General features: G+C 41.6%; 1 protein-coding gene across 2 annotated transcripts in view; it reads left to right on the forward strand.

Moving 5' to 3' along the window:
* LOC108097177 (GAS2-like protein pickled eggs) overlaps window positions 1-20,910 on the forward strand; it is a 45,825-nt gene that overhangs the window by 11,301 nt on the left and 13,614 nt on the right. For both annotated transcript variants that reach the window (XM_017199315.1, XM_017199316.2), the window contains exon 3: window positions 15,632-16,030. In XM_017199315.1, coding sequence (XP_017054804.1) covers window positions 15,863-16,030 — 168 coding nt within the window. In that variant the 5' untranslated portion in view covers window positions 15,632-15,862. The remainder of the gene's footprint in view (window positions 1-15,631; window positions 16,031-20,910) is intronic.

Below are 20,910 nucleotides of genomic sequence, written 5' to 3' on the forward strand. Positions count from 1 at the left end.
CAAGAAGTTGTCGCTGTCGTCCCAGTTTTTGGTCTTTGGCTTGGGGCCTCATTGATTCAGGTCATGTCGGGTCAAAAACTAAGCTAAACAGTTGCGATGGATAGCTTTAAATAATCTTTGTATTCTCGAAACGCAATTGGATATTAATAGGGGTTTTATTATCCCCTTTCCCACATCTAAAGATGTCCAATTCAACTGCCCAGCCTCGGTTTCTCGGATCAATCCGATTCATTGAATGCTTTCCAGCTCCTGTTTATGTGCGTATCCCTAATTGGGAAAAGAATGAAGAGTCTTGGTTGATGAGGAGTGGAAGTGAAATGGCAGTGGAAGTGGAAGTGGGGATGGAAATGCAGTCAGCGATTGTAGAAGCTGGAAGCTGATGTCAAAGTCGGAGACCTAACCCCTATATAAATGTGAATGGCAATTCATGAGGCTGGGCAAGGCGTATACCATATATATATAAATCTATATATACGGATTTATATGCATGCAGCTGCCCCGCCCTCCGCCCTCCGCCCTCCGGCCCCCTTTCATCTTTTTGTATGCCCTCCAAGTTCCCAGTTCCCAAGTTCCCAAGTTCCCTGTTCCCAAGTTCCCAGTTCCCCGATTCTTTCCGTCTTTGTGACGTTAATTAGAACGATGCACCATGCGTGGCTGCTGCCGGGGATTGCCATTGGGGGGATTTTCAAGGAACGCGGCGGCGAGGAGTTTCGCTCCCGAGTTCTGGCTCTGCTCTGCAGATATAGCTTCTGTTGGATTAACGGCACACGTGTCCGCATCTTGCGCTTATTTATTACCTTTCAGCACCGACTGAAAGAATTTTCCCTTTTCTTTTTAATGATTTTTTCATCTCCCTTTGGTTTTCACATTTCTGATTTAATACTCTAACATTTAAGAGATTTCAGAGATTGGTGCCCACCGATTTTAAAGGGTGTTAAGGTTGGTTCTAAGTTCCCTAACATTTTTCAATTACGGCTAGGTTAAATTTAAAAGTTAATAAAATCTACAAATTGTTTCCATATGTGTAGTACCCCGATTCCCGTAGGGCACTCTATCTTCGGTGTGAAGAGACTGTTTATTATTTCCCCATTCCCAAATGGCTTCTAATGTATCGCATGTCGGACAAAACGATGCGGACATCGTTCAGTGCTCTCCCTTGAATTCCTTGCTGGGTGCATTCCTTGTGTGCCAAAAAAAAAAAAAAATAATAAAAATAAATAAAATACGCCGGTTGTTGAAAGGTAAAGATGTGGGGGAAAAGGGAAAAAGGGAAATGCAGAAAGGGCCAGGCCCAAGCAATATCGGAACCGCTCAAGCGCGAACGGGGAAAATTTCCGCACATAAATATTTTCCAATTGAGCAGGCCATGCAGTTTATTGGTTTTCGCTTTTCAGCCCTTAACCTCAGCCCAACCACCCCCTTTCCCCATTAGAAATTTCCCCCCCAATCCACCTCAAAATCGTCTTGTTAGATCTTCAATACGAGAGGTATTCTTTGTAGTTGCAGTTTCAATTGCATATGTGATTGGTATCCATATATATATGGATATATTTCACAGCTTGTAGAGCCTCGTTCTTCTCCATTCCAATTGTCGGAAAATTATCGTTGAACGCCTGTGTCTGGTTTGTAATTTCTTTATGCATATGGTACAGTAGCTGAACACAGCTCAGTTGATTTTATTTATTGCATTTCGTTAGCTCATTCTATTAAACATATTCATTATGTATGTTTCGCTATTTTGAGGGGAACATCTAACAGAACATATTTATCTTGGTTTCACCGAGTCTTTAAAGGTTGCCCCTTGCGTGACTAAAATCCGCATTCTTTTCTAGTATGAAAAGTGATGGCTTCAAATCTTTGATCTACGCTGTTCTCTGTGATTAGCTTAATTAAGATTGATGGATGGCAAACGTATTTAGAAGGCCTGCTACCTCGATGCCAACTTCTTAGATCATTGATTGCCATCTTTGGAGAACCTTATAAATTTTAAAGTTTTTTGCACTACAAAGTTGTTTATTAGTTAGATTAAATCTCTTCTCTGTTGTTTAATCAACTTTTAAATTATTTTAAGCCAATATTAAGTTTTCCGATATGTAGTTTCAATGACTAAGATTTTCCATCCGAGTGTTGATGGCCCTGAAAGTTTGGGCTCTTAGTGGCTCCAACTTTGACAACTTCTCACCCCGCTCCCCCCCCTCTTCTCCTCATCGAAGCCTTTTAGTGCGTTTTCCAATTTGTTTTGGTTGTTGTTGTTTTTCGCATTAATTAACAAGGTGAACGCGGAGCGAGTGTTGATAGGTGACCGGTTTTGAGGTCAGTAATGGGTTAATGGCTTGCTCATGTCTGTTTGTTGTCGCAGATTTGTTTAATTATGCCAAGACATGTCCGTGGGTGTTCGTGATGAGGGTGGAAGGGGTTGCTTTATCTATGCTTTTTTTTGTTGAAATTCTCTGCGCATGCGCAACTCAAGAACAGCAACAACGCCACAACAACAACAGCAACAACAACAACAGCGACAACAACAATTGCAACCTGTCAATGTCGCTGCAACAAAAAACAACTATGAATTACCTTTGACAAAATGCCGACAGTGAACGCCCCCTCCTTCAGCCGCCCCTCATGGAAGTCCAACGATTTCGATTCGTTTCAAATTGCAAAAACAGCAAATGAAAAAAAGGTGTATAACCAACTTACTCAAAGTGCATTAAGTACACACACACACACACACACACACGGAGGCTAAGAAACAAGTACTCACACAGAGAGAAAATGTTGCTCAAAATAAATTAGTTCAATTAATTGGAGTTCTTTCATAGAAAACTAAAATGATGCTGTGAATTTCAAAGATATTTATTTATGGTTTTAATATTTTTCCGCAGTGTATAGATACACACAGATGCACTCGTATGCTTGTTATCAATATAAAATGCCTTTTTTTCTTCTTCTTCTCCGGCTACTCACATTTGCATTGCATAAAATTTGCATAAATAATTCCATTTAGCTGCAGCAGCAGCAACAACAACTTGAAACTAAAGTGAGTGAGTGCAATAAAAGTGATGTGTCCCCGAACGGTAATCACCACCCCCACCCAGTTCCCCGTGGTATCCACCATATCCATCCCGGCGTACAGTTGCCTCCAGTTGCTCCATCCGGTTGCAGTTGCATGTTGCATATTGCACATTGCACATTGCACATGGCAAGCAACGTATGTTGCAAGGCTCAAGTGTTTATTTGTGACTTTATTTGGGGTGGGGGTTGCAGTAAAAAAAACGTCTTTATTTTTACCCGACGACGAATGTTGACAGATATGGCCAAATGATGAACAAAATGCCAGTAAGGGGTAGGAAAACTCGACGAGGGGAAAAGCCCTAGGATTTCTCCAATGGAAAATGCGAGGGTGAAATGATGCGATTTGTCGGCATTCTTTTCCTAATCTTCTTAACTCGCACTCTTGTTGCACTGATTTTCCTTATTCCTTATTCAGTTTTCCTTTAATTTTCTTTGATATAGCATAGCATTCACTCCTTTTGAGTAAGTTACTGTTATGTATTAAGTTCAAGGAATCACATTAATGAATAGTCGATAGTTTTTAGTTTGCGATAGTTATCGTTTTGAAAATACATCCCTGTTTTTACTTCTTGTTCTTTCACCATAAAATGTAAATGAGTTTTAATAAGAATAAAATATACGATATAACAGTTACCCTTGTACCTTGTGTACGCATATTTCTTGTAAATAAATAAATAAATAAATTTTTATAGAAGTCACAATCATGGTATCCTTATCTGGTTTTGCAGTCGAACAAAATCCTTTTCTAGCCACCTTTGTAGAAGGACTTTCACCGCTTGCTACCACTTTAGTTATGCCACACGTACCCCGCCTGTTCTAAATGTTCCGCCTCATTTTGTGGGCGTTGCGAATTCTTTGTTCATTTATCGGCTGCGCAATTCGTTTGGGCCCATTCCGGCGTCCATTCGTTACGACATTTCCCTGCGCGAGCTATGGTGTACACCTACCTACCCCCAGGGGGTTCCAGTTCCTCCAGTAAGCACTATTCCCATATTCCCAGGCAGAAAGTCTGATGATATTTGTGTATATTCATCCAGGCAATCGTTGAGTTGAGTGCTTCTGTAGCTGCCGTGGCAATTAATCGATTAGCTGAGCACATTTATTTCGCATCTCGCATTGTTAATGTAAAGATATTTTTTTTTTTTTTTTTAGAGGGGCACGATGATGGGGAAGATGGGGAAATGGTGGCGCCGCCGATGCCTTTGTCGCCTCTCCTGTCACCATTAACGATCGCAATTTACCAGTGAAATATGACGGAACAATAATGATAATAATGCACTGGGCGTTGGTCAAGCGATCGGCGATCGTTTTTAGAATGCGCACCGCTTTGCATGCGAATTGGAAATGATCGAAGGCTTCGAGTTGAGATACACTCGAGTGTGTTCGAGTGTTCGAGTGCTCGAATAACCGATTGCCAATGCGGAAATGTTGCTGCTGATCTATGGTATGGTCTATGACCAATGTCCAAAGATCGATCTGCAGAGAGAGGGAGGCGTGGGTCGTTCTTTGCCGGGTTGCCGGGTTGCCGGGTGGGAGTATCTATCTATCTATCCATCTTTCTGTGGCTATCTGTGAACTGGAGCGAAAAGGAACGCCTTGAAAGCGTGATAAATGAGCGCTGAAAACTTTGATCAATGAAATTCGCTCGTTGAGATGCCAATGAACTCTGTTCAATTGTGTTCGGTTCGTTCTCTCTTGACTACCAGCTACCAGCTAACAGCAGAAATGAGACAAAGCCTTGAAGGGATCAGCGAAACCAAACAGCAGATCAATAGAAACTGAAATGGCAACGACCATTATGTCAGTGAGATCATTGATCACTGACCAGGAACTGTGGCTGCAAAGCAAAATGAATGGACCTGAGCGGTATTATGGTACCAGATCATATGCAGAGAAATAGAAAAAAAAAAACAACAAAAGTATATACAAATACATAGATCACATCTCACGTATCACATTTAATATACTATATATCCTCCGTACTAATTAAACTTATTGACTGCTTTACCATTAGTCCCTGACTTCAATTATTGTCTCATAATCGATTTGCTCCAACATTGATTCCCAAAATGGATCTTGTTGGGGATTTTCAATGATCAACGACTGTCGATCACCTAAAACGGATCCAATTATGTCATTTAATTGATCCGCACAAGTTCATATCCGTGTAATTTGTGCCCGTCTCTTTCGCAGTGTGTCAAAGTTGAGTCGATAATGCGATCATCTTGTATAATGATCGTGCAATGGACTCAATTTCGACTCGGCCAACATCATCGAAAAACTAATTGATTGCAGGCACCCCTCGAGTTGCCCCGCCTGTTGATCACCTGCTGTGTTTTTCGTGTTTTCTTTTTTTTTTTTTTTTCGGTTTTGAGAGGTTTGTGGTGGAGGGGCTTGTGACAGTTTCCAATCCACTTAAAATTTAAATTACGAAATCTTTGAAATTGAAACTGGCCCAAGATTTTTGTGCGTTTCAGCGTCTTTTGGATCTGGAGATTTGTCTTTTTGGTCTAGGCCATTTGTTTTGAGCCATTTGACATGGCTTTGGCATTCACAAGAGTTCGGTTTTGTTTTAAGCCCTGCGTTTGATTGCCGGATCATTATCACAAAACGATGTTGTTTGGCAGACAGTTTTAATGATTCGACGTGATCATCATCATCACGTCCAATTTCTTGGGTCGCAGTTCGATCGAGTTTTAATTGCTCTAACCCTCTTTAAGGGCCTGTCATAAATTAATTTGAATCGTTTTGCCAACCCCAAGCCGAACGTTAAATCGAAAGTGAATTTATTTTCAATTTCGTTAACTATTATTTAAGTGCGCACATGCGCAGCAATTGGGTCTATTTTTTTTTTGCTCCAACTGTGTATGTGTTAGTGTGTGTGCGTGTGTGTACCCCCTAACCCTGACAAAGGTCAGCCAATCGATCGATCGTTTCGTCGCGACTCAGACTTCTCCAAAGTTTGTCGTTCGTTGAATGCGTGACTAAAAAAAGACAAACACTAATTAATTGTTCTAAAAGTGACACAAAAATATATCGCCTGCACTGGCGAGATGAAAGACCTTTGGCGTTGAGTTAGTGTTGCGCTTCTGTTTGCGTTTTTGGAGCCACAAGGTTAGCCATAAATAGCCCTGGGAAGCGAGACTCCCAAATAGCTCGAGTGGATCGAGTGGATCATTGACACTAGCCAAGGGAGGTGGGTATTTTTAGGGCACCACACCACACACTTTCCTTTGGGGGAGGGAGGAACTCTTTTCTTTTTCAAACGCCCAGTGGGCCTCTGCTGAGATGGGATCTACAAACGTGTGTTTTGTGTGCGGATAATGATGATCAATGGAACCAATAAACCAAGAAAACAACGTCGACAACAAACAACAAAACGCCCAACGCTCATGCCGGAAATTGTAGAACGTGTTTATGCCACAATTTCAAGTTGTTAAGCCACGCACAGAGACAGACAGACAAATGCGTCAGACGACGACGACGACGACAGCGACAACAACAGCAACAGCAACAACAGCAACAGCAACAACAGCAACATGCGACATTCGTGCCAAAATACAGATACAGCTACGAAGATACTTCTTCAGATACATCCGAGCACAACAACCGTTCTTCTCCCAAGAAGAGCTCAGTCCCTCGATTCCTGCTTTTCGTCTGCAGACTCCTCCTAGAAGCAATCTATAGAAAGCGAAACTTTCTAGCTGCTACACTGAGAAAGAGAAAGTTCGAGTTTGGAGTAACAGAACCCTAGAAATGTAGGGTTCACTAAAAGAATAGAAGAGAAAATCCTAAAGACGAAGTTTTGGCTTCGATAATATATTCAGTTCTTTACAACTATAGTATTTCTAGCAGTGCAGAGATGCTCACGCACATCGTAGAACCATGCTGAACTGAATCGAGGCAAACTATGAAGCCGAGCTCCAAGTTGAGCCGAGCGGAGCGCTCCATTCATAAATTCACCATTCAGATTTCAGATTTGGTTCGCCAGCGCTTCGTCTGCCGATCACGTGCCTGCTATCAAAACAGATCGGAGCGGAGCGGCGGAGCAAGGAGTGTGGGGCATTCGTACATAGAGTGGGGAACAGCAGTTGATTGAACCGATTCGTAATAACGTGGCCAGACTCACGATCGGATTGAGTTGTTTATGGAGGTGGCACGTTGACATCAACGCCTCAAAGTCGCCCCATCATCATCTCCCACTCCTTTCTGGCCAGGTCCACCGCGAAGACAAAGTCCAAGTCCAACTCGAAGTTTGGATTTGTTTTCCTGGTCGTTCGATGCATAAATTGGAGTGATCCATCCATCGCCGTGTGCGTGTCGCATATCAATTATGCCCTCCGCCAGCGGAGTTCTTCTTCTTCTTCTGCTAAAGACAGTGCGTCTCGCAATTATCAGGCCCACAGATATCGGAGTACCAATTTATACTCATTAAATATTCCTGTTTAAATCGCTTTAGCTAAGATTAATAGTCTACGTATTAATCTAATTAAAAGCTAACGAGTAATTTTCGCCAATACAATGGGACGATTTTGCACAATCCTCAATTGTTTTGAACGCCTTTGGGGGCTTTTGCATTTAGATCAAGGGATGCGCACAGCTCTCCCCCGCTATGTGCTCCAGTTGTTCGCCGTGGCCTGGTTCCTGCTGCGAGTGTGCGTCTTGACCTCGTTACCAGGTGATCTCGGTGAATCTCGGGGGCTGGGCCAATGAGTTTGAGTTGAGGCTGGCAGCAATCAGGCCGTAAATGGCTAATTAACAACAACGCATAACTCTCACCTGGCCAAAGAGCTTAGCACTGGCAAATGGCAGTGGAAATGGAGATGGAGCATTGGGGGTCTTCACGGACCAGACAGACAGACAATTGCCAATTATGTTCAGGTCCAGATCCAGTTCAAGTTCCACGTCGAGTTCTAGTTACGCGGACTGCTGGTCCACCAGTCCCCGAGATTTGCTCTTGCTCTTGCTCTTGGACTCGCTGGTTTCCATTTCAAAATCTTAACGACTTTTGTTCTTGGCCCGTTGTTGTTGCTTCTGCTATTCCGCTGCATATTCTGCTGTCATTAGATATATGGCAATTGTGTCACACCGCTTGCCCACCGAGTTTGTCGCTTGGCCAATGTCAATTGTCACTTGATAGTCACCATCGCCTTCAAAACGGACAGCTCCCACAACTCACCCGATCGTAACGCTAAAGTCCCGCATTAAAAAACTAAATTTCACTAGAATTGAAAACAAAAATGCCGATACAGATTATTAGATACTCAACTTGCCACTTTAAAATCGGAATTCGGATGGTAAGGAGCTAAGCACTAGTAAGAGATATATGTAGTTCATCGAAGGAAACCAATAAAACTTAATCCTTTCCTGGAAGAATCTTTGCATGTCGTAAGATATTATAACACATTTGTCACTTTTTCATATGCAGGCTCCGATTGATTCGTTTATATGGTCACGCATGCCATCTTTCGGGCTTAGACTTTCTGGGAATCAAGAAAAAGGGTTCGAGAATCTGCAAAATTGGAATTTGTGACGGGGCATATAAATCTTGTTTGCATATACTCGTAGAAATTACAGATCGAACCGATTCGATTTCTGCATAAATACTGCAAAAAATTACCTTTTTCGGTGGGTTCTCAGAAGACGCGGTTTCCCCCTCCCCTTCTCCCCCTCCTCTTGAGCGAACTGCGAGCGAGATGGCGACAGCATTAAGCCTGATTAGGCCGGCCCAAAAAGAAAGGTAACAATAAAGACACACAAAAATATAAAAGAGAAAAAAAACTCATAAGTGATGGCGGGGGACCAAAAGAAAACAAAAGTAAACCTGGCGCAAGTTCAAGGTCAAGAGCGGAGAAGAGAGTGCTGAAGAGAGCGGAAAGCTGCGCTTCAGGCTTGTCTCACTCACACACACACACACATACACACTCACTGGAGCGAAAGGTGAACATGCGAGTAAAGGAAAAAGGGCGAGTGGTGGGGGGCGGCAATTGGAGCGAGAAGGCAAGAGTTGTGCAGCAGCAAGAACTTCGCAGCATCAACACAACAAAAACAACGAAGGCTAACAATAAAAAAGGACAGTCAAACCTCTCATGCACTGAACATCTTTTTTGTATTGACCAAATTTTGTGTTAAAACAAGAACAATATTTTGTAATGGATCCAGTAGGTTTTTTACGGATCCATATTTAGCCTAACCCAACTTCAAACATGTGGTTTTTCGAATTCAGCTTATTGAAGAATCACTGTGGCAGAGAAATGAATCAGGTAAAACAGCAGCCGGAACGCAACAACAAAGGCCAGCAACTTGAAGCCATGGTTAATGAAAGTCAGACAGTGGGCGGGGCAGAAACAGAAAAACATTAGAAGTGGCGAGGCAGAAAAGCGCTTGCAACCGCCGCTTTTGTCCCACCTTGCCACCGATTTCTCTCCTTGGCCAAAAGCCCACTTTAACGCACTGAAGTGCTACCGCCATTACGTCATTTGGCGTGAAATAAATATTTACAATATGTGTATATACATATACAGTAGAATCCTGTTATAACGACTCCGCTTATAGTGTCCGTCCGGGTTTTGCGACGAAAACTCAATGGTTTGGTTGGTCCCCATACAAAGTTATATGAAAGGGCCTCCGCTTAGAGCGTTTCCGCTTTCAGCGACAAACCGCTTATAAGAATGAAATTTTTCAAGAAAATTGAAAAATTTAACCGGATATTGCGTCGTGCCGGAAAAAATACAGTACCGTAGTTCCAAATTTAAGCATCAAAACACGCTGTTAGAAATGTATGAATTTGTCAGTGATCGGCACCCTTGATTGTGTGCGTAGCAGCGACACGAAGGATCTTGCACTGGCACAACTCTCTGTTAGTTTTAGCTGTCGCCTTAACTACGCTGCTGCGAGAGAGAGAGAGAGAGAGTCGAAGTGCAATGCCGACGTCACACTGCGTGTGCAGACCATGGTAGAATTATACAAGGTAGTCTCGTAGTACCTATTATGCCATGGTGCAGACCTTGTAGCCTATTCCATGAAATGACCCGTTATATTTCTAGTTTTTTCTGCTTTTTTTCCGAGAAAACTGAATGTTTTAATTTGCCAAATGCAATATGTGCAATAATAAGCTCATTCAGTTTTCAGTATTTAGAAAAACCTATGTTTTTGAATTTAATTTATTAAATTTTTCGTTTTAATTAAAAAATTAATTTGATTTATTTTAAAAACCTATTACAAACACAGCAACCATAAAATAATCAAAAAAAAATTTTATTTCTTCCTTTTGCTTAGTGCGTCTTCCGGTTATAACGACGAAAAATGGTCGGTCCCTTGAGAGTCGTTATAACCGGATTCTACTGTATATCAATATTATGTATAGATTCCAAATCACGATCACAGTGTTCGTGTGGTATCGGAGTGCTCAATGTAATCCCCACATTGACTTGTGAATCAAATGATAAGATTTCCGAACACCCTACCAACTTAAACTTTATTCTTTTACTACGGCAGTAAGCAAAAGATTTATAAACCATGTAGCACCAACATATTTTTAGATGCCTTGGGATATTCTTGTCCTTTCGGATGTCGTTAGCCGTAGGTCATTCAGTTTGTCTTTAAAGTCGAATAAAGTCACCTCTACTCCCTCTTTTTGCTGCCTCCCTCTCTGTTCTCGTCTGTCTATCTCTCTCTCACTCGCTCTTGAGGCAACCCACACTGCGCGGCTGCGACTGCGCAAATGACTTTGAGTTCGACTCCAACTTGGAGCTTAGCTATTGTTGTTGTTGCTTTCATTTAAAGTCTAATCAAAACATTTGAAGTTACTTAAGAAACCTACGCAGCTTAAGTTGCGTTTCTTGTTTCGAATTCTTAGCTTGTCGCAGCTTTGTCTTTGTTTGTTTGAATTTGTTCTTTTCTTACACACAGACGGAGGCAAAATAAATTGTAAATTCAGTTTCTGCGACATTTCTACAAAAAGCGGTCAGTCAGCGACAAGTTTTTGTTGTTGCTGCCGCTGATTTGCAGTTCTTTAGTTCTTGTGTTGTGTTTCTTTGCCCTTTCAAATGATATAGGGGCCCTAGAAGGTTAACATGTGTGTGTGTGTGTGCGTGGAAGTTTGATCTACTTAGGGCCAGACGAAAAAAAACAAAAACCTTATTTCTTTTCATTTTTTTTTTATGTTTCTTTTGTTGGTGTTAAGCCACTAACTAAATGCTCTGGGTGAGTCAGTTTGTGAACTTTAGTTTTGGCCCGATGCCAGTGAATTTCCTTACTCGCTCGCTGGTAGCCTCCTACTCTGCTGGTCCCCTCGCAGTGCTCAGCTATTCCAAGGTCGTCGTCCTCCCACACACGCCACCCACTCCACCACACTCCAATACAGTCGTCAGGCGACATCGCCGTCAGTCCCCAACACCATCTGACTAATATATAAGTACATATCAGTATGAGCGCAAAGTTTATACAGTGGTTCCGCAGTGTTAGAAATGTTATACTTCATACTTCATATACTCCACGAGGTAAATGGTACAAGTTAATGGAAAGAAAAGATTAAAAATTCATCCAAAGAAATCATAAATTCATTTTAAAAATAGATAAATAATGTTGAAAATAGAAATTAATTTAAACATATATTCAAATCACCAAATCAAAAACACATTTTAGCATAAAGCTCATGTTCAAATCCTTAAAATGGATAATACATTCAGGCTGATAAACTCATTTATTCTTTATTTCTACCCAGTAAATAAAATATAGGTATAATAATTAATAAGCCGTTGTTTAAGGTTATTTTGTGGAGTTTAAACTATAATATATGTATGCAAATTTATAGTTTTTATTTTCCAAATTTGAAACCACTGTCTCATTCACCATATTCTGTGCTAAAACTTATTTGCATTCTTTGTTTTTTTGATTTTTAACTGCAAAATGGCGACACCGGCTCTCCTTTTGTTTGCCGTCTATTGATTTAGCCGTAAATGACGAAACGGAACGAAGACAAAGCGTCAAAAAGAAATCGCCGCCGCCAAGTGCATTTAACCAAATGAGCGGGTAAAATAAGGAGAAATAGGGATAGTGCTGACATTTATGGCAACGACGCCTGACGCCCGATGATGGAATGAATATAGGATGGAATGCAATGGGGCCGCCGATGGGTGGATGACAATGCATCAGTGCAACAACAGACAAAGGAACCCAAAGGGAACGGCCACAAAAGGAGCCCTACATTCACATGGATATACCACACATACATACATACATACATACATACATATATGTATGCAAAAGAGGACGAAAAAGGGGGAAACTTTGGGAGAGGCAACTCCATTCGAGTGCTGTGTTACCATTGTTGCCTCAAATGGCTGAAAATGTATAGATAATAACTTGTGAAAATAACTTTTGCACTTGAACAAGATTTGAAATGTTGTTGTTGAATGGGGAGCACTCACAGTACAGTCGGGCCAACCACCAGAGGAGAGCTGCATCCATTTCATATATAGAGACGGGCACTGTCAAAATCATGGTCCATGGTCCACATTCGACACTGAAATTTCTGACAGATGCGAGTGCATCAAGTTCAGATGGTGTCGAGAGTGTTCGCCGATGGTGGATGGAGATGGAGATGGAAATGGAGATGGAGCTGGCTGGCAAAGGGGTGACTATGGGGAGTGGGAGTGTGAGCTGCAGTGCCATTGAATGCTGAATGTTGTTGCCTCAAAAAGAAATCGTTTCGATTATCGCTTCAAGTGTCATCGAACGTTTGGGTGGCATAAAAGGAAAATATGGGGAATGAGTTGTTCGGGAGAACTGTCTTGGGGGTACACTGTAAAATTTCAATTTAAAAGTGAAAAGTGACGAATTTCCTTCAATAGCTTAATCAATTTTTAATTTTGTTTGTTTCTAATCTTTTTCTAGTGCTTTAATCAAGCCGAATTACAGCAAAAAACCAGAGGAGTCTCTCTTGATGCAATAGATACTTGATATCTTGTTTCATTTACACTTGAAAACCCCTTATATCTGGCATTGTTTTTCTATTGGGTTCGTCGTATATAGATATACCACCCCCCACCCAATTTTAACGTTGTGAAACTCCATCGCATGACCCAAACCTCTCGTGGGGTTTGTAATTGTTAATTGAAAAAGTCAACAGCACCAGCAGCAGCAGCAGCAGCAACAAAAAGATTGACTTCGTTACTTTTATAACATATTTTCCATACTCACCGTTGGCTAAGCCAAAGATATAAGCTTTTGTTACTCTTATCACTTCACACTCTCAATCACTTTTACTGCCATTCGGCAATTCACACTTTATTTTTGTCAAGAGTAGCGGAATTGTAAAGGAAAAATATAAAATAAAAAAATACCTTAAGCTGAAGGAAATTCATTAGTTCACTTGTTGCTTGGCAGCAAGTTTACAGAATTAACGAAAAAAACAGCAACATAATGAAATTGAGAGCGTGTAATGACAATCGAGTCGCAAAGGTGTAAGGTTATAATTGAATAAATACAATCAGTCGTAATAAAACTAGTCTGTAGAAGAAAAAGTTATCTTTGGGAACCATGATTCCGCAACCAATAACCCTAGACTAACCCTTTAAAGATAGCAAATTTACAGTTGAATTGACAACTTGCAGCAATGGCTGATAATAAATATATATGGGAACTCAATTGCTCTATTGCCTAAGACCTGGGAACTTCGGCAAGATAAGAACAGAGAAGTGTTTTGAAAACAACATAGTGAATTGTGGAAAATACGGGGGAGTTTTAGTAACAGTTTCGAATGTGAAAATCAACTATGACCAAAAAACAGAAAAACAAAAAAAAAAAGCAGTATAGAGACATTCAATTATCGGATTTGGCGATTGGAGAAGATCGGATCTCATTGGATTGGAATGGAATGGGACAGGCCTTATATGCGAATCGATGCCGACGACGCATCCTATGCAAAATGTGTGTGTGTTATTTATACATTTATTCGCTGTCTTTGGATGCGGATTTTTTAATTAAATTCACTTTCAAAAATACCGCTAATCATTCGAACAAAAGGCTAGCCGAGCATTTGCATATTTGTTTGTCTCGAAAGTTTGCGACTTTGCGTTTTCGTAGCGTCTTTTCGGTCATTCTGCAGGCCCAGGTCAGCAGGGGGCGTGGCATATGAATAGATTGATCGATCTAGGCAAAAAGATTTTCGCAAGTATGGAAAGTGAAATCCAGGGGATGAGATGCGGATTTGCCCGAACGGCACCCCCCAAGGTTTGCAGTATTGTCGATCGTCAATGGCCAGCAAATTAGCCAACACACATGGGTTTTTGTACTTGTCCGAGTCCCAAATCGCAATCGGATTCCGAATCCGAATCCGCCTGATCACCAAAGAGAAAAAAACACGTAAGTGGCCAAATCGGTGCGCCTTAATTAAGACCAGCGGTTACGTAAGCACTTAATACAGCTCCGGGGATCAACGGATCCAATAGCCATGCGAATTAAACACACAAAACATTTAAAACACACAACGAATGCCGAACAGCGGAATGCCAATGCGAATGGGCTTCGATTTTTTAATGCTTTGTTCCCACTCTTTCACCCATTGCGTATTATTATTACCCCGATCGGTCCTACAAGACTTTGGCCCTTGGCCTAATAATTATGAAGCAGGTGTGGCAAAGGAGCGGATTTCATTCTGCTTCGGCATAAGAATTTTTAATTAGATGTGGTCTCTATTTTTGCCAATGTCATATGGTGACATTCCTAGTGACAAGTGCACAAATTCATTGAATTTAAATTTCTTAAAAGACCATAGGTGTTTTTGTTTTATCCTGAGATATATTCGAGAAGGGCTTAATCCCATCGGAGGATTTATGAGGGGCGGAGGCGTGAGTGAAACAGCAACCTGTTCTGATGGCCCAAGGTCAGATCCTGTTGCGGCATCCTTATGCAACGATAATTCGATAAACGCTCTTGATAAGCCATAAGTTTTATGACTGGCCTTGTCTGGCGATATCCAGTTAGCAGCTGGCACCTGGTGGTTGGCCATCCTCTTCGGAATTAATCTCCTTCTCGCCGAAGTTCACAGTTCAGTCAGACTCACCGCTAATGAGTCGCTGCAAATCGACCTGAAAATAATGGAGGGGAAACGAGGAGGACTTGGGTGACGGCATTAACCTGGCGCCCAATACCAACTTGATTTCTTTTTGTAGAGGTAGAGGTGCCGACTCTTGTTGCTGCTGCTAGTTTTGTCAGAGGCTTTTTCAAGTAACCGACTTTTATGTTTTATTTATTGATTTTATTTGTATAACTCTTTCAGTTGCTCGTTGTCGACGACGCGGTTTTTTGTTGCCGCTGCTGCGGTTTTCAGTACCATAATTATGTCAGCTGCAGTGGCACAATCATAAATTTACGCCGTTTTGGTATAACAATTTTTACAATTTATTATCCACTTGCTGGCAATCTGATTGGTTATCATCAATCACCAAAGTTTCAGTTAAGGGGTTAGGGAAATACATATTGCTTTTTCACAACATAAATCGCTGAAATGACTGAAAAATATTTAAAATTGTAATTTATGTACATTTGTTTCTTGCAGTTTACAATCGAACCAAACCGAAACACTAATCCGAACCAGACGCGATGCACAGCAGACAAAATCGCAACGAAAACCCGACGACAAACTACTCCTAAGGAAGCCCGAAAATCCAAAAAACAAAACAAATAATAAATAGATATATAAATAATAGTAATACAAATAACAGAAAATCAAAACTGAAAGGTAAGGGAAGTAAATCGATTTTGAGGGAAATTCACAAAAAACTCCAGGATGGCCATGTTGGAGGCAAGGCCATATAGGCCATTCAAATCCAGCGAAGAGTATCTGGAGGCGATGAAGGAGGATCTGGCCGAATGGCTGAGCACACTTTATCCGGAACTAAGCATCAATGCAGAGAATTTCATGGATCGCTTGGACACGGGCGTTGCATTGTGCAAGGTAAGCCTTAAAATCGTTAAAAGAAGGAAAAAAAAAAACAATCCACACACTTTCCCACAATTCCACCCACACACTCTCGACACTCTCCAAGTGCTAAGAGCTCGACAGATTTCCATTTCATCTTTTATGCCTCGGCTAAAAAGCTTCTTACCTGGCCAACGGCACTTTGCCGGGGAAAAAACCGGGTCACCGGGGGTTCATTGAGCCAGGTTAGTTGCTCAACCGAAAGCATTTGCGAGAAGTTCATAATTTAAATGAAGCACAGCCCAAGGAGCAGGGATAATGAGGCAAGAGGAACAAAAGGATTTCATTAATGAGTTGGCTGGATATTAAGCTACTGCATTTAAAAACTGTTAATCAACCCAAGAGCGTGGCCAATTACTAGTTTAGCATAATTCTAAAAGCTTGTATAAAAAAAAGGATGGAAAAGCTAAGCATAGCTAACTAAGCAGCCACAAATATTTGTTAATATATATTTTTTTAATTTAATTAGATTGCTTTCTATAAAATCATGTAAGAACACAAAAATTCATTTTTCAACATATTCACATAACATTATTCCATTTTTCTATATATGTATATTTTATTTTTATTATATTTATATATTTATATATTTATTTTTTTCGCTGCTATCTTACTTGTTTTCTCAAAAATTATGGTATATGGTATGGTCTTTTCTTTGATCCGTAATTCTATTCGCTTGGCTCGCTTTGGTTTGGCTTTTTGGTTTTTTGTTTTCTGTTTTCTGTTTTCTGTTTTCTGTTTTCTGTGTTCAGTTTTGGTTTGGCTTGGTTTGGTTTGGTTGGCACATGCCATAACCACAGCTCCCTGCTCCCTGCTCCCTGCCCCCTCGCTGCCTTTCGGCCCTCCTTGCTTGTTGGTGCTGAGTGGCGCCAGTAGCACCCGACATCGTCACGCTGGAGGCCAATAGCAAGACCTCAACCCGTAGACAATTTGTCTTTACTTGTGTTGTTGCCCCGATGTTGCAGTTGCTGTTGCAGTTGCAGTTGTGTCTTGCGTTTTTTTTTTCTCTTTCTGTTGTTTTTTGTGTTTTGCGGATTCGTATCGGCAAAGAAATCGCCTTGCCCCCTTTGGGGGACTCCTGCTGCGGCGATCTCTACACGTTTCTCTCGAGTGTGTGGACTATTTTGTATTTTTTTTGTAGCAAGAACAATCCTAAGAATCCATACATCGTTGGTTGTTACTGTTCATATAACAGTCAATAAATCCAATCAGGTAATTAGTACTCTCTATTTTATTTACACTATTTAGAGGAGAAATATATTTCAAATCCTTGCCAATGACCGCATAAAGGGATTTTAGAGCTAGTAAGTAGAGTACGAAGTTAATCGACGCGGTTTTAAGTGCAGATTATCCACTCCACTAACCACTGTAGCCACACACAGCGGTCCCGGCTGCCACAGCCTCACCTGCACACACACACACACCTTGCCTCAGATCCCTGGGTCTGGGATATACGATTCCCCTTCTAGTCCCCAGTGGACCCGATGGACCCGATGGACCCGTAGAAAACTCCACCCCGAGGCGGGTGCTCGATATGGTGATGGATATGCGTGCAGCATAATCATGAAGTTGCTTTGATCTTCTGTCTGCGCTGTCTCGAAATAAATGAAATGACTCAGAGACAGGGGGCATAAATTTTGCACCAGCAAAAGATCGGGCCAACACTGGGGGGGGGAACTGCCGGAAATGTCATAAGCATAAATATAATTTTTGATAATTGTGTGTGTCGCGAAGCGTTAATGGAACTTTAATTGAAACTCCGCTGGAAAGAGAAGGGGTCTTTCGGATTCGGGTTCGGTCTTAAAGCAAAGCAAATCTCTCTAAATGGCCAGCAATTCTGAAGGCGATGCAGTGCAATGTGATGTCTTCATCGTTCCAACAACGATCGTAATTACGACATGATGGCCACTTTGAACGAAGGGTGGTCTGAAAAACGAGGAAGAGGGGTCCACGAATTGCGGGGCCAATTAGCCAAAGGAGATCGTTAGCTGTCTGACGATCATTAGCGAATTGTCTTTACGATCTGTACAGGCAATTGCTTGCCAATTTATCTAGTTAATTATACGATTTTCTATAGTTAGAACTTCTTGCTGCTTATGCATGGACTTTATTTTTTAATGTTTTGTTTTTTGTTTCTTGTTTTTTGAGTACACCCCTTCGGTAATCCACATGCAGCAACTTTGTTGCCGAGTGATTTCCGCTGCTTTTTTTTATTTTATATTGGGCATTTTGTTGCTTTTCGTCGTCGGCTAATTGAATTTGATAAAAAGCCAACAAATGCGTTTAATTGACCAAACATTGAGGCACTCACACAGCCGCCAATTATACGTAGATAACCCAACGGGGGCAGATAAAGCCAGCTCTCTTTTTCGGCATTTCGGTTGAGTAAGAGAACTCTGCACTTCCGCAAGCGGAGCTCAAGTCCGTATCCGTATCTCCATTCGGAACTAGGACGGCATCGAATCGAAAAATGTGGCATATTTTCAACCGCACAAGCTTCCCTTAATTTGGACTAAAAACGGGAAATTAAACCAAAAAACAAATGTTTTCGAAAAAGCCATCATTTAAACAACTTCTTTTATGAATTCTGGGTTAACCCAATACATGATTATCGATTTCAATGGCCACGCAGCTCTTTGATTGCGAGGGGGAATGAAAATCGTAAGGTAATGACGAATGGGGGCAGCGATTGCACGTTCCCGAAGAAAGTTGTGCATCCAGAGCAAAAACGACGTGACGTTATGCAAGTGAGGAGGAGCATGGCAGCAATGCACAGCAAACCCATAAATTTTTCAAACATTTGAGACTTACAAAGCTCAAAGGAATTCCGTTGCGCTTTAAATTTGTCACGATAAACGTTCTAAAACATTTGATTGGTTCTCACATAATACATGTGAAAAAGTATACGTAAAAAACATTTAAAGTTTGGTAAGAAATTTATTTCATACGGTAAGACCCAGGAAAAGTGGAAAAATCCAGCCAGGTTTGGAATCGAATCACTTGGCTACTGTCACCGATTTGCTGACATATATGGGTCAATATTATCTATCTCGACCCCCTATCCCGTCCCGTTTGATCACCGGTGTTATTTAGTTGTTTGCGCCAAAAGCAAATGGAAATGAATCAAAATTCATTAGAGGTGAATTTATTGTGCTGGCCATTTGATTTCAGCTTCAGCCCAGATTAAATATCTGGCCAATCGATCGGCTGGGCCGTTCGTTCGCTGGCCCGCGAGTCGAGTGTAAAGGGGTTGTATATCGCGCGGCAATATCACCGACAGATATCACAGGTGGCTTGACTTGCAGCTGAGTTAAAAAAAAAAAATCAAATATAAGAAGAAAAAAAGATCAACAAAAAGGGGGCGGTAGGCCGTGTCTAATCCGATTTTGACTTTATTAACGGTGCAATTTGTACCGACAACTGCCAGACGGGAACCAACTGGCAGCCCCGAAACCCCTAGCTCTTTTTACTCCGAACTCCCGGAGCCTGCGAGCCAAAGACCCCAAGCGATTATTATTTATGGCCGCGAGTGTTAACCACACACTCTCCGCCCCCCCACAAATTGTATGCTAATCGCTTGGACCCCGAATACATTGGCAGCTGCCCCAAGTGGAACTGGACATGGGACATGGCTATGTACATGGAACCCGGGGACCTGGAACACTCGATTGTTTTCCTTTCGGTTACCATGAGTGTGCCTGATTTATGGAGTGTCGCTGACTAATTTGAGATCTTTCGCGGGGCGTGAGTTGCAGTTGTGTTGCGTTGAGTTGAGTTGAGTTCGAGTCTTAACTGCGAATGACCATTCTAGGGATGGCTGGAAAGCGTGACCAGCACAAGCCACAAACTCACTTATGCTATATTGGCTATATTGGCCATATTGGCATTCGGAACTGCACTGTTTCCAAATTCAGAATAAACAAAGGTCAGCGATGAGGGGGCGAAGTTGGTGGGATAGAGTCCAAATAAGGCAATCAATACAACAATCGATTGATTTCACTGAGTCATCGCGGCAATTGTAGATTCGGAAACATTAGACTTGAAATTGGAGTCCATAAATGGGGAGATATGCATAGAGTTGTTGTGTCTTTTGTTGGTTGAAACTGTACTTCCTTAAAAAAATGCATTGCATCTTCTCCTGATCTGGTCACACTTGCCGTGCTTCTATTGACCACAAGGAATAGATGAATCTCGCAGACCGGTATTTAAAAGGCAAGGCCGCCATTTCCACCCACTTCCTATTATGAGTTTCCCACGCACGGGATGCGTGAGCGATGGCAACTGTCAACTTCTGTCAGTGCGCAAAAAAATAATAAAATAAAAAATAAAACCATAACAAACCCGAAACAAAGGAAACACACTACTTTTTCGAGCTTAAATATTGTGAATCGAAAAGCCAAATATGAAAAGCAAACAGTTTGTTGTCGTGTCAGCAACGTCAATGTGCCAAGTCCAAAAGCCTTAACAAAAACTCCAATAGTCCAAACCCCAAGTCGGTTCGAGATCTTGCAGTCACGTTTGCTTAATAAAATTAATATTTACATATGTTCCGTATTTACACACATACAACAAATGCTGCCCCAACCGAAAGTGGACAAATAGCCAAATAGACCGGCATGGCCAGGCAATTTGCACGATCCGCGTGGCGGAGAACCCCTCAAGTCCCCATCCGCGATCCTCATTTCCATCGCCAGTACGCATCATAATTCGTCCGTGATGATCTCTTTGTACGTTAAAGGGGCTTTCGTGATCCTTGATCTGTGATTCACTGGAGAAAACGAGTCGGGATTGCGGTAACTCGGTGACTCACTCATCGCCAAATTCCGATAAGGATCTCTTTCAAAAACGGAAGCGCG

Source organism: Drosophila ficusphila, unplaced genomic scaffold, assembly GCF_018152265.1.
Source record: "Drosophila ficusphila isolate 14025-0441.05 unplaced genomic scaffold, ASM1815226v1 contig_198, whole genome shotgun sequence".
Taxonomy (NCBI): Eukaryota; Metazoa; Arthropoda; class Insecta; order Diptera; family Drosophilidae; genus Drosophila; species Drosophila ficusphila.